Source organism: Chelmon rostratus, chromosome 22, assembly GCF_017976325.1.
Source record: "Chelmon rostratus isolate fCheRos1 chromosome 22, fCheRos1.pri, whole genome shotgun sequence".
Classification (NCBI taxonomy): domain Eukaryota; kingdom Metazoa; phylum Chordata; class Actinopteri; order Chaetodontiformes; family Chaetodontidae; genus Chelmon; species Chelmon rostratus.
In genome coordinates, this window is record NC_055679.1 from 16,350,942 (window position 1) to 16,365,984 (window position 15,043).

Consider the following 15,043-nt stretch of genomic DNA (forward strand, 5'->3'; position numbering starts at 1 on the left):
GGCTAATTCACGAAGTTCTGCCAATAAATGTGAAAGAGGTTCTCGTATTTGTTTTGGGTTTACTACAAGTATAGAAGCAAGTTATGGCAAATAAATTTACTATTAATTGCTGAAAGGATGTGCACATAGGCTTAGAAGACATAACGCCAGTGTGAGAATGTGAAACTTTGAACATTATCATCCAAAACTAAGACTCCGTTCGTCTACTGTTTCTATAGGCTTATTTACCAGAAAAGAACCCGGATGAGCACATGAAGTCTGGCATGAGCGCTCTGCCCTCACCCGTCCGCGTGCGCGCGCGCGTGCATTACACTGTAGTACTGTAGAAGTACCGTAGTAGTACCGCGGCTGACGCACTTCATATCGACAAACGATGCCAGTTTGATTAAGGCTCGAGTAAAAGCACAAACGTGGTTTCGAATGAAGCAGCAGCGACTTGAAGGCCAACCGCAGAGGAGCCGTTCTGTTCATCCAAAGCACCGGGTTGTGATTAAAGTGAACATTATAGCGTCAGTTTGCACTTCACATAACTTTTGCAGCATTTCACGGTTGCTCTAACGTGTTTAAGGCAGGTTTGATCGAGGTTTAAAACTTTTCTGTGTGCCCCTACCTTATATTAAATTCATTTCTCGACAATTCATCTTTGCACCGATTGCATAATTATATAAGCATATTTGTGTTTTGCTTATATCGTCTTGTGTTCCTTTTACTTACTGTTTAAATGCTGTTTTGTGACTCACGCAAATTATGCAAATTTACTTTGTCTTGTCTTGTCTTGGAGTCATATTTATATGTGCATGCAAGTTGCATGCATCTAAGTCTAAATTATATTTTTTGCATTATTATTAGAAGTAGTAGCAGTAGTGGTACAACATTGTCTTATTTTCTTTATATTTCTTGTTCTTTATTGCCTAAACAAGAAATGCGTCACAATATTCTCTTACATAAAATGGTTTGTAATTATGCAAGACACAAAATGCAGCCAAGCATTGGAGCAGTAGTACCAAATTTTGGCCACTGAGCGGCACTATAACATCACGCCACTTCTATGTCTGATGGTAACTTTATGTAATTCATCCCCACATGATAATAAGAAGTTGTTATAGTGGATGCTGCACCTTTCGCTTATGTTTTCGACATTTAATGGCCCAATATTTCCACATAATCATGGTATTATTGTAATAAAAATATCAAAATATCATTCTTATCATAATTGTATATTATAACAATAAATAATACCTAATTAAATTTAAGTCATAGTCTAGAAGTGCCAATTTTGTTTTAATCAGGGTCACTTAAGAACAAAATACAAACAGTATATAGAAATTTAAATCAAGCAAAAGGCTTTACAATATATATAGATAACACATTGTAAAGAAATATACTGCAAACACAATTACACAAAGCACTTCAAGCAAAGGAAAATCTAAAAAACACAAGATTTGATAAACTGACAATTTAAAAGAGATGTGATTGCACAGCACGGCTAAGGAAGCATGTTCACATGATACACTCGCTCTGCTGGCAAAATACTAACAATCTATAATCTTTGCCGGGAAAATCATGATCATTTTGCTGTTACCAGGCAACCAACGCTTAATACGTGAGGACAAGCTTTGGAGGACCACAGTGCATGGAGAGAAGCAGCTGACAGCTGCCCACCTCCACTGCTCTCACCTTAGTTAGTCAGCAAGATATGCTGCATTGCATCAAGAGCTCATGGCAGACTGCTAGAGACGAGCTTATTCAGTGCCACAGACTGAAAGATGGGATGTGCTAACGGTGACATCTGCTTACACAGACAGCTGAACAACCCAGAGAGTTCTTTATGAGACATGCATTTAATCAAAAGTGAAATTAATCATTGATTTTCTCGATGGAGCTCATGTAAGAACACTTTCCCTCTCTTCATCTGTCAGAATTTTCCTTGTGTTGACAGTTAAATAATTCAGGATTGAGTCAACAAAAATCTCCCCACACTGGTCCTTCTTATCCAAAAAAGTTTTATCCAAAGGCATTCAGAGGCCCACTGTGTTTCCATGCAGAAGGTCTTGCAATATATAAATAGAGATACATCAAGTAACACAGTAATGCTATTGTTTGTAATTTGTCAGCTAAACAATAACTCTAACATATTGGCATGATTTGTTTCACACTTTTCTCTGTCAGTCACTGTGTGAGAGTGGGCACTACACCATTTCTCCAAAAATTCCAGTGCAGTAAGTTTTTCAGTTCTGGCATGGTGTGCAGTGTCATGCTAAGAAAATATGAAAGGGCCTCTGGCATGGCAGGCAGTGTGGACAGATGGTTGGTCCAGCTCAGCCGTACAAGGAGAAGCCCCAGCAGAGTGGGTGAATCATCGTGCCACCAACTGTTCCTCCCAGCATGTCTGCAGAATTCGACTCACTCACTCTTTGTTTTCATGGCCCCACAAAAATGTTGTATTGTGGTGAATCAGTCGTTGCACGGCATCACGATGCAGTGATGCTAAAGCTTGAAGCGGGACTGCAGGTGCAGGTGCAGGTGACTGAAGTATCTCTGATCTGAAATGTGCTTCAAACAGTAAAATATTTAAAGGGATCTGGCATTAAAGCTTGTGTTGGTTTTCCTCAGGAAAGCTGCTTTTGCTGCGGACTCACTTTCGCTCCTCACTTAAAATGACGGTACAGCATGCCAGAAGCAACACCTTTCCACCACAGGACCCCGCCTGTAGGAAAATGACATGTTTCACAACAGAGGTTCATTCAGAAAGGTTGCATTTTATCCAGATTCCAAATGCAATTAAAGTCAGACAGGACATTATTATTAGCTGAGCTGAATGGTAGAAAATGGAGATTCAAGGGGGGAAATATATTTTAAATAAAACAGCACCAATGTGTGTTGAAATATATGCATTTCATTATAACTGTAGATAAACTGCACAGCAAGCTGCTTCTGAAGACAAGCACACCCTTAACTTACTACAACAGAGCTGCTATGATTATGTGATAAGTCATGTGGCTATAAATAAAAAGAGAGTAAACAGCCTCTAGCTGACCTCTAGTTGCTGAGAAAAATTAAGCATATTGAGAAAATTGCACAGTTTACGCCTGCCTCCCCTCTCAAACATTCAGTCTCTTTGTGGTCTATTTTCTGACTTTTCATGTGATAAAGTTAGAATTCAAAGGCTGTTTTTATCCCCTCTGTTGTTATATGTCATTGCTCCATATTTCCTCCACGCTATCATGAGTGTTTTTCCACCATGTGTTTTCTCAGCGGGAACTCAGCTACACACGCCGCAAGTTCCTGACTACAAACAACAGATCGGTTGGCACGGCGCGGCGCGCGTGTGCGCCTCTGATCCTGCAGTTATGTTCCAGCAGCATCAGGTAGCCGCTGCTGAAAGGTAGCAGGCAGGTTGCCCGTGTCAGTCAAAGCTGGCACGGATGCGGATTGGCTCGTTGCAGGCCGCGGGGCTGCAGGCTCCACCTCTCCGTCGGAGTCCTGCCCGTGCTGCGCTTGTTGCAGTGAGCGCGGAGGGTTTGCGCGCTCTCAGGTTACGCGTATGAAGTTGTGGAGAAGAGGATATCGGAGACATCCAGCTACACCGAGGAGGAGGAAAGTAGAGGCTCTCTTCTTATCGTTTCACTCTTCAGGCTGGGGAATACAATTAAGTCCTCGGAAGGCGGCTGAGAGAAAGCAAGGAAACGAGTTTGTGGCATTTAATTGGAGACCAAGCATACCTAACAGTATGCGGTGCAGTTATGGCCGGCAAGGGTAAGACTGTCGTAAGGACGCTGGAGGATTTAACGCTTGATTCTGGTTATGGTGGAGCCGCGGACTCGGTCAGGTCGTCCAGCGTGTCGCTGTGCTGCTCCGACACGCATCAGTCCTTCTCGCATGGGGGCAACTGCTGGCATCTGACCGAATCCATGCACAGCAGACAGAACAGTTTGGACACAGTCAACACCGTCCTGGCGGAGGACACGGAGATACTGGAGTGCTCGGGTCAGTGCGCCAAGCTGCCCGAGCTGGAGGACGTGCCATGGAGCCTCGGCGAGGTGGAGGGCGCACTGAGGAAAGACGAGGAGCTGATGGTGGGCAACCCGCCACCGGAGGTCTTGGCGCGGCTGTCGGCTCTCATCAGCCGCGCGCTGGTGAGGGTGGCCCGGGAGGCGCAGCGGCTCAGCTTGCGCTACGCCAAGTGCACCAAACACGAGATCCAGAGCGCCATCAAGGTGGTGCTCTCATGGACCATCTCCGTCAACTGCATCACGTCGGCTCTCAGCGCCCTGTCCCTCTACAACATGAGCACCGGGGACAAGTTCAGCCGCGGCAAGTCGGAGCGCTGCGGGCTGGTGTTCTCCGTGGGGAAGTTCTTCAGGTGGATGGTGGATAGTCGGGTGGCGCTCAGGATCCACGAACACGCCGCCATATACCTCACCGCCTGCATGGAGAGTCTGTTCCGGGAGGTGTTCAGCCGCGTCCTGCGCAGCGCGCTGGTGGAGAGGGACAACGGGATCCCCAAGTTTACGCTGGAGTCGCTGGAGCAAGCCATCAACAACGACTCGGAGGTGTGGGGTCTGCTGCAGCACTACCAGCACCTCATTTGTGGCAAGAATTCAAGTGGTAAGACACGTTCAAAAGAAAGAAAACACACGAGCTGCCAATCAGTGATTATTTGTTGGAATATGATCTGCTGAAATATGATTGGACGCTCTTTGTCACCTTGGTGGTCCATGCCTGGGGCTTTTATGTGTGTGCTCACCATCCACTGTAAAATCCACCATGTAAGCAACATCATGTTCACCTTTCCCCTGAAACAAGTGCCACTTAAATGTCCACATGTTGTGAGAAATATCTAGAAACAAGTGGCTGCACCTTTAAACAAGGCAGAATAGTGATGTGGCAATCAGTCTTGATTAAAAAATTGAATTTCCTTTAAGAAACAAGCAAGTTTCATTTCAAGTTTCATGGATCTCTTTTCAGGACAATATGATTTTCCGTGGGATCATTTGATGGAGGAGATACTTTTCTCAGTGCACAAAGTGATAATCTGCTTAGCGTACAACAGTTGGAAAAGTAATACGACTGTAAACTGTGTAATTATGCCGGGGAATAACCGCTGCTTATCTGGCTCGTGTAATTGTGCTCCCAGACAAAAGGATGTGACAGTTTGGTGAGTATTTCCATCAAGCTTAGACCTCAAGGCCCACCTCTGAAACAGGAGCTGCCTTGATTATCAACGTTCAGGAGGAACACTAGTCAGGATGAGTATTTATTCTGGAATAAGATCAAACGAGACATGAACGTTCGCGGTAATGATTGTTTTTGATGGAGTGAGACTGTGGGCAGTGCCTGTGAGTCGTGATTTTGCAGGATTTGTGTTTATATTGTGTGCTGGCCTTGTTGGTAATGCTATTACTGTCTCACTCCAGAAGGTGTAAGCTGTCAGTGTGGGCTGGCCCTCTTATCCAAAGCCCTGAATGAGTTGGCTGAAACTACAAAGCAGAAGGGACTTGAGATGCTATTCTTTAACCGAGAGCCAAACCGAAACAAAAAAATCATATTGCAGTTCTTTTCGCTAATCGTTGCAGCGTGATTGTTTTCTTTCAGCACTTATAAGACAACTTCGTAGAGGTGAAAAACAAAGATGCTCGGGTCGAGAGGAGTTTCGTGCAGCTTGTCTTGTGGATGAGCTGCAGCGTGAAGAGAAACTGATCTGAAATAGCTCATAACTCGTGATTTGAAATCCAGTGCCATGGTTGCAGGTTTTTCCTCACAGAACAGACTCTTTTCTTCAATCCAGAGTCTTTATCCTCTGTAATGCAACAACAACCCCCATCAGTCCATTCATTAGTCCGTTAATCGATGACTGATGCACAGAAGTCAAGATCATTTGATGGCTCAAGCTTCTCAAATGTGAAAATTTGCTGCTTTTCGTCATCTTACATCACCATAAACTGAAAATCTATCAGTTTGTACTGAACAAAAAAAAGATGTTACCTTAAGCTTTAAGATGTCACCTCCGAAATTATGATTGAATTGTGATGGTGGACATTTTTCCACTGAACAGTAAATAACTGGTAGTTTAATTGTTTCATCCTTAATCATTTGAACTATAAAATATCAAAAAAATTGAGAAAAAATGCTGATCACGGTTTCCCAAAGCCCAAGGTGACGTCTTCAGATGTCTTCTTTTGTCTAGCCAACAGTTCAAAACCCACAGATATTCAACCTACAGTTACAAGAAACAGTGAAAAGCAGCAAATTCTCAACATTGATGTCGTTTCTGCTCAGAAAACACCTGAAATGATGAAAATATTGGCTAATTAATTCTAGGTAACTGATTCATCAGCTAATTTTTGCAGCTTTAAATTGGATGTTCTCATCCTTTAATCCCTTCATCCATCTTCCTAAAGCCCTTCATTTACCGTTGTTATTTGACCTGGGTGAAGAGGCTGCACACGACTGCTTTGCCTTGAAATTGCAGCAGAGAAACAGGCACTTTGTCTGGAGACAGGATGCAGAGCCAAGCATGCATCCCCCTCCACTCCCACCCGTGGAACGCATCATTTCCTGCTGGTGCAGAGGAGGCTACAATTTGCACTCACACAAAACAGCACGATGTCATTCTGTCACAGTTAGGGAGGCAAAAATATGAGGATTTGAAACGTGCTGGGTGCTTTTTTTTCCATTTCAAGACGCCATCGCTTCGGTTTTACGACAGCCCCGACCACACTCAAAGAAGAACAAGTCATAAAAATGGCACATTTGCCACACCTGGGGCGAAATTATTACCCATCCTTTGTCACATATTCACCAAAAACACTTGTGTGTTTATAATTTCTCCTTTTCTCTATGAAGTTTTGAGCCTGTGCAAGCAAAGCTAAGAATAGAAATGACACTATGGAGGGAGAGAGCAGGGTCTGCGGTCTTCACCTGGGGAACAAAAGCATTGCAGCACATAATGACTAAATGCACGTAGCTCTGCACTCCCACTGACCATACGTGACAGCCTCTTTGCTCTGACTAACAAGCTGAGCTAAATGGAGGCTATTCTTCTCTTCCTTTGTGTTCGGCGCTACAGGCTGCTGTACAACCTGTGCAGTCTGATTATTTTCAGGAGCTCTAACCTTTACACATGAAAGACTTTTCAGGGTGTTTACGTGCAAGATGCATACGTACTGAGGGCGTTTCTAGTAATTCTGATACTAGTAACACCTACGATGTGGTTAACAGTCTGCAGGTGGAGGGAGAGGCAGTTGAGGGTGGGCAGATCCTCCCAATGAAATTACACTGTTTTCCTTCCAAAACAACCACACGAGTGTTTTTCGGTCTGACGTCCATCAGCAGGACGGTTTTTCAGTGTCTTCCAGGATTGCCTAAATTAGCAATACAGAGAAGATTCATCAGTGTTTTCTGAGCTGCCACCTCAATGCTGAAGGTCTGGTTAGGTTTAGGCAACTAAAACCGCTTGGTTTAATGAACTGTGGCCTGTCATAGTCACGCGCTCTGTCAATCCAACAGTCCACCCTGGCTTCCTTTATAGGAAGTTTACGGCGCCGTCACGATACCACGCTACTTCCACCTTCGATTCTGTCATCATTCACAAGACCACAATAGCTGAATCTGGTCGTTATATGAGTTTAAACTAACGACAGATGGTTTCGTTTTCTGAATTCCCAACTTATGCATACGTCTCCTGCGATGACCTGCCCTTAACTTATTGGACGCGATTATTTAACAATGACGAAAGCCGGCCAAGCTGTCGTAGTTGGTGTGTAAAACCTTGAAACGTCGCAGCCTGACGGGTCATTACTCAGCCTGTGGAGACATCTGTGTCGATTAAAATAGAAGTGTATCTGCTCTATCAGATGTCTGTGAGACGGACGACTGAAGAACGTGGGGGAAACGTCTGCGGTGGAGAGGGCAACACATGCCGGTGGCGCGAGATGCACATCGAAACCCTTTGTTCTCTTTGTCATAATAAAGTGACGGAAACACCGCTGTCGCGTTTCCCAGCAGTGACGTGGGTCAGCACTCCAGAAAAGCAGCCGTTTTATCACATTTGTTTCTGGGTTGACACGTCCTGGCTACTGTACCTTGACTACTTTAGCTCATTGGCATGTGCTATCAGTGCTAAGATTGAAGCATGCCAATTGACATGGCGACCAACTGATGTGTGATGCACGTGTGGTCGGTCAATGCCCAACGTTTGATGACAAAGTAATGTAAGTGAAAGTGCTGCAGCTGGATACCTCCTGACCAATAATTCTCCACAGCCACAGTCATTTTCAACCACCTAATGGCAAGTGACGTCAGAAACAAACAGCTCGATCATCATCCCCCAAACCTGCCGGGCCGCCGTTTAAATTTGGGATCCCGAATGACTTGATCGTATCTGATTATGTCTGTCATTTGCCGTGACCTTCCCCAAGGAACTGATCCAACCTCCGCAGGACGGATGACACGACATAATGGAATTGCATAGCCTGCTATAGTCAGTTTATTAAATTAGCAGTGGGGTGTCTGCTGTCCCTCCTTCCTCGCTCTCTGTCTTTCACACCATCTTTTATTGTGTTTTCTACTAGAGGGCGGGCTCGATGTTTGCATATTTATTTTCCACTGTGGTTTTTAATAAGCTCAACTCATAACCGCATGATTCTGGCAAAGCCTTTTGTTGTCCATTCTGTTATTATTTTCCGCCTGTCCTTCCCCTCCTTGGGGTGGATTCGCAGATGAGCTGACAGATTGCTGCCATTCTGGTTGAGATACGAGCACCCGGGCGGGCAAGCTGGTTGTGATGGATTTTTATGTCACGGTAATTTCATAAGACCAAAGGCTGCACCCACACCCCTCCACCACGCTTCATTCTCAGCACCAATCACCGACTGTGAAGTTGCGTGAAGTTGTTTTCGAGGCCGAGATGTATTTTATGAGCCGCATCCGTTTCCAGTTTTCCTCCATCTTAGCGCCTTGTGAAAATATTGACTTTCATTTCATATGCTTCTCTGTGATTTCATTGGAAGAGATTCCAAAAACACCTATAACTCTGCTCTGGGCAAGTGTGACCGGCCCAAAATGTGCTGGTTTTATTACTTCCATGTCATCGGAGTGCGGATCCCCTTCCATTTTCAGAAACTAGGTGAAAGCTCTGTGTCAGGATGAGATAATGAGACGAGTGTGAGAGCGCTGAATGCTTAATGTTGTGAGGGAGTACAGTGCGGGAAGCGAAACGAGGCTGGAGTGTCAGCTGGAGGAGATGGCGGTGAGGGGGCATTGGCGCAGGTCCCTCTGAGATATAATTATGCAGCTCTCTTTAATTAACACTTGTGCTTATCTGGTAGTCATTAAGATTAGGAATTAGCAACGGGGAAACACCAGGGAGCTGGAGAGAACAAAGATGGTAATTCCTCTCATTCATTTTTAGTACCGTTTACGCATGTCTACGCCGGCATGTTTGATTGGATCGGTCTGGGTGGTGAGATGAAATGTCACCTGGACATTCAGCCCTGTGACCTTTCTTCGCCACGGTTCCTTACTGAACAGCGAGAGGAAAAAAACCTGTTGTGTCAGTTGTCCTCGATGTGGACAGCCCCATCAGAGACGCCACAATGACATAAAACCCTGCTCCTACAACAGCACATGATATACAGTACATCTGGCTCCTCATCTCATCAATAAATCCAGTCGTTATGAATTTACATATTTAGGAATTAATATAATCTAGTAATAATTAATCAGATTTTAAAAGGAGAAAAATGTGGCCTTAAGCATCATTAGCATGCAAAAATCAAAATTAATGTACATTTTAGATACAAAAATAAGCATATAGATTATTTTAAAAACGGAAATAAAAAGTAAAAGTAAGTAAAAAGTTATACACACACACACACACACATACACACACACAAGACAAAGATATCCACTAATTACTGTACATTTATTCACTTGTGTGATGATCAAAGTGGCAAGAAGTTAATGCTAGCATGCTAAGCACCAACATTCATCTAGTTAGCATGATAAACAGACATTAGAAAACAGTTTTCATGTGACTCTGTCGACGCAGCACAACTAAAGAAATATTTTAACTCGAAACTGGTGCAACGAGTGAGGAAAATCATCCGAGTTCAGAGCCAGCCAGCCTTCAGTAGCGGCCAATCTAACGCACTAGCGGCTAACGTTAGCGTTCGTGGTTCAACAAAGACATCTGCTGCCCTCAGCTAGCTGTTTTAATGGTGAGTGAAGGGATAAAGCTTCTTCTTAACCGCTGGAATAGTGTATCGGTTGTGCTGTGATGTGCTGTGTTAATTTGGTACATGCATACATTAGCTCCAGTTTGTGCCTCTGTGTGCATCGTATTAGCATTGCGCTTGAAGCACAGAGCTAAGCATCAGTCAGGGATAAGGTGATTTTCCATAATCCTCAAAGACTCTTCTGACCGTTTGCATCAAAGAATATTATTTTTGCACAATAACAAGAAAATTGAACCAATTTTCTCAAAGTGTGACTCTATTTTCTGTCTGTTTGGCAAATTTGGACTTTAAAGATCCCCTCCACACAGATAATAATTTGTGTCTGATATGGTCTTTTGCACAAAAAGTTCTATTATCTTGTTAAAGCAGTTTAAATTGCTCATTTAAAATTCCCAAATATAAATATTTTTATTCCAAAGTTAAAGTGCATAACAAGATATCTCCTTCTTCACTGACATATCCGTTCTCAGTGTATGTGCACAGGAGGCTTTCCACATCACACTAATATATATGGTATAAATTGAATATTGGACCAAGATTGGCTTCCAAACTAGTTGCTATGCCACACATCATGCTCAGAGGCCTCCTTGTGAAATTGGATTTTCAATGAGCACGTGTGCACTAGTGTCAAACTGCACATACATGATTGTGCACAGTGAAACTCAAACATACGACTCTGAGAACAAGAAATAAAATCCATGTTTGAATGGAGGGGGGCTTTAAAAGTTACCATGAAAAGAGGTTAGCCCATAGCAAGCTGATTTTCTAGAACGCAACAAAAATATAAAAGCATGTAATGGTTAATCCCATTACATGATATACCTGATAATAGTGGCTGTTGTGGTGTTGAATCACGGCTGAATCATGGCTGTAATTAGACAGCATGCATACACACACACACACACTCACACACACACACAGGCTGTATTTATTTTTCCTCTTAGTATTCTCTGGTAGCAAATTAAGACAGAAGATGTGCTTTCTTTTGCTGTTTCTTTACCCTTTCCTCTGTTTTTATTTTTCACACCTTGATCATGGCCACGTTAAAAGACGACCTGGCGCTGTTGTGTGTACTCAGCTCCATCTGTCGACCTTTGACCTCATGCTTTGGGTGTAAAGTTGGTACAACAGGTGGCCGTTTGGGATTGGAGTTAGCTGTTTGATGTCACCTCAGCGGGATAGGGAGGAATCAATGGAAACAATGCTGCACAGTCAAAATGACCTACTTATACAGTCCAAGTTTAGAAAATGCACCCAACTGATGCCACGGTGAGATTACGTGGCACACATCCTGGAAGTCTGGGATTCAGTAGGCTTCTTTGATGTCGACACAATTTGTGTGACAGTGGCTTTCAGAAGATACTGTGCTGTTTGATGTTATCTGTCAGCAGTACACAAACGCAGTTCAGCAGTTATATCCTAGAGGGAGTCATGAAGCGCCAGCAGTTGTGATGCTACTTTAATTTGAACTTAGATCAAATTGTTTTTGTACTATATTTCTTTCAATGCAGTGATGCCAGAGGATGATGTTAACAGTCTGATGCCTCAAATGGTCAGTTCAAAAAAACCCCACATTTTCTGATTGAGCCCAGATGGTGTGCGGCCATTTAGACGGTTTGGTTTCACTTTTGATTTCACATCACAGAGGGCATTTTCTGCGTGTTTCACTTCTGCTGCCCGAGTCATACAGCTCTGAAACACTTGTAGGTCAGCAGAAGTGAGAACAAAGTGATTTAAAATGAAAAGCGAGACTTTATTCAGCTGCTGCGATGTTGTTGCATGTAGTCTGCGAGGCAGCGAGGCATAAATCTGGCACTTTGCATTTGCGGTAAAAACCACATTGTGTCTTGTCGGCTATGCTGTATGTTTTGCTCCTCGTTAGGCGTCTCTGGGTTTCTGTTATCACACTGTACGCTGTTGTTGCACCGAGCCTGTTGTTGTTCTTCGAACAATATGATGATTTGATCACACCTTGAGGAGAAACAGTTTTGAGGCCTCTTTCACTCATAAGACTCTTCTTTATGCTTTAGAAAACAACCCCACTGTGATATTTTGAACAATAAAGCAGCTGGACGTGAGGAGCCAATGAAATTTTTAGAAATCAGCAACTCAAGACTTCTGTGAAAACAAGACAATGACTAAAGCTCTTGACCGGTTTTGAAACTCACATTATTATATGAGTCAAGCTATTGTCTGGTTGTGAAACGTTTGGTTTTCTGTAATCGTGATGTCATTTTTTGACAAGGAATGAGGATGTTAGCCTAAAAAAAAAACATCCTCTGACACTCAATTATTGAGTCAGGGACTGTTCTCGGTCTCTCTGGGACTTTTCATGATTGCTTTTTGAACCGTTGGCCATTACACAGGCGGCGTCCCCTCAAACCTGTTTGTGTTGCTCTGTGGTTAGTGTTCCCATGCTGTGGAAGGGGGGAAATTCTAGCTAGAATCGACAAAAATTTAGCATTATAAGTTTCATTTACAGTATGTGGGCACTCCTCAACAGTTTTGGCCAGAAAAAAAAAAATCTGACTGATTGCCCTCTTGAGTTTAATGTGTCATTAAATCAATTGTCTGAAAACAAGTGTGCAATCATATCAGTGCAGCAATACATTCAAGTTTGGTTCGGTTACTCATTACTACCCAGCCCTTGTGCTGCTGAATTATGCAACCGGGTAGATGACTTACATTGTTCCAGCAGCATGTGAGTTGTTTTTAAAAGCAGCAGGCATCAATCAGAACTCCCTCCTGTGCTTATTATCCTCCCCCTGCTATTATTTCATGCACTTACTAGAGACTCCTGGAGTTTAAGTTGTTTATACGAAGAAAAATGCATTTGAATCAGAAACAACCTATATTCAGTGTCTTTCCTCCATTTGAAAGCATGCTCTGAATGCTCCTCGCTCTCTCTATATGGGATTGTCGACATCTGCCTCTCTGCTGACTGTACTTCAGAAATGAATGAAAGTGACAGACGCTTATCTCTCCACTGGCTTCTTTCCTCCAGACGATTTTTCAGCTTATCCCTCCTCACACTTCCCTTCAAGTCGAACTGGAAGTTGACACTTCCTGTGTGCACATTTGTGTTTGAGCATTTTTGTGAAGACAGCATCCAATTTTCAGGCCTCTGGGTGGGTATTTACTCAAGTACGGTACAGTACGAAGTCAAGGTACTTGTACTTCACTTGAATATTTCCACTTTTTGCAGCTTTATACTTCGATTTCACATCTCAGAGGAAAATATTGGACTCTTTACTCCACTACATTCGTCCAACAGCTAAAAAAACATTTAGAAAAGTCTCTTGGATTAGCTAGAAAATGCATTGGCTTTTCAGAGATGACATGGTTCACAGGATAGCGACGCAGCACACGTGATGATCTCATAGAATATGGTGCATTGCTGCAGAGTAAAGCACTCAATAAAGAAATTAAAATCAGCTCAACCTTAAACATCTACTGCAATAAAATGCAACATGCACGTTAATGCAGCAGTGATATTAGTCCAAAACATCAGATATGATAGTAAAACACTGACAGGGAGCATTTTAAAGTGGAAGCTAGCAGACAAGGCTAACTAGCCCAGCTGGCTAGCTCATTAGCTTATCTCGCTAATGCTAGTACAGATTCCCACTAGACGTTGCTTTGCGTTCATGTTATTTCAACACCTGCTGAGTCACCTGTAGCTCGCACACGCTCAGTTTTCTGTTTGTCCAGCATTATACAAATGAGTGAGGCGAGCTAGCGGCTAATGATGACAAATGACTAAACTTCGAGGCAAGTCGAGGCAACAGGTAGCCCTGCAGGTACGCATCCGTAACTTACACAGTGGTTCAGCATAATGTTTATTGTGCATGTGTTTTCTGTATACATACAGATATTGCATCCCAACATTGGGACTTATACAAGAAAAAACACCCCCACACACTCTCCTTACCCTCCCTCTCTAGCCCATCTTCTGCTGCTGCAGTCTCCGTCCTTCCTGCACATTTTAATCGAACTTCCTGCAGACACAGGAAGTCTTTCATGTCTCCCTCCCTTACCGTGTGTACAGAGTCTTTTATGTTTTCGCTTGTGATGGCTCAGAGCGTCTTCAGTTGACCTCAGCTCGTTTGTAGCTGTGTGACGACGCCTTCTCGTGCGACCGCACATCGGCAGGTCACATTTTCGCTCAATGTGAACGCTGATGGTTAGCTAATGTCTCCCAGCAGCCTCGATAAGCACAGATTACTACAAACTATAACACGATTACTTGGCTTCCACTAGTCTGTCCCTCGTGTTCTAGCACGAGTGATTAAGGGCTTTGCTAGAATCAACAAGGAAGGTTTTTCACAGTTCTTTCCGTGCTTGTCCATATTTAGACAGGATCCAGTTCACAGAAGAAATGTACTCTTCCCTTCATGTGCTTTCATTTCAATTCTCACACTGACTTCTGATAGAGAAACAATCCAACCATCGGCCAGTAACTTTTTTTTTTTTGCTTATTTTTATTTGACTGTAATTTAAGTGTAGAGGAGCTGCAATAAGTCGGTTTTAAAGGATCAAAAAGAGATTAAGAGCATTTCTACCCGTTGGATGATTTCATAAAGAACACTTCACGTGTGACGTCTTTCAGCTGGTGGCCAGTTGCGGTGCATCTCCTTCACACAGTTTTATGTGGAAGCTTAGCAAGAACACATAATTTGTCAGCCGGCATTGAATTGTGTAATGCTTGTGTAATACTTGTAAGGAATGCACCAGGAGGAGTCTCTAAATACTGCACACAGTGAGTGCTGCTGGTTTACTGATCTTCTTCAGTTTAACTGAAGTAT

General features: G+C 43.3%; 1 protein-coding gene across 1 annotated transcript in view; it reads left to right on the forward strand.

The window, feature by feature from the left end:
* The first annotated feature begins 3,545 nt into the window (after positions 1 to 3,545).
* The window catches only part of LOC121625640 (ankyrin repeat and BTB/POZ domain-containing protein BTBD11-A), a 170,630-nt gene continuing 159,132 nt past the window's right edge, over positions 3,546 to 15,043 (forward strand). Inside the window, exon 1 of the mRNA XM_041963807.1 lies at positions 3,546 to 4,608. Within this exon, the coding sequence (XP_041819741.1) occupies positions 3,744 to 4,608 (865 nt within the window). The 5' untranslated portion in view covers positions 3,546 to 3,743. The remainder of the gene's footprint in view (positions 4,609 to 15,043) is intronic.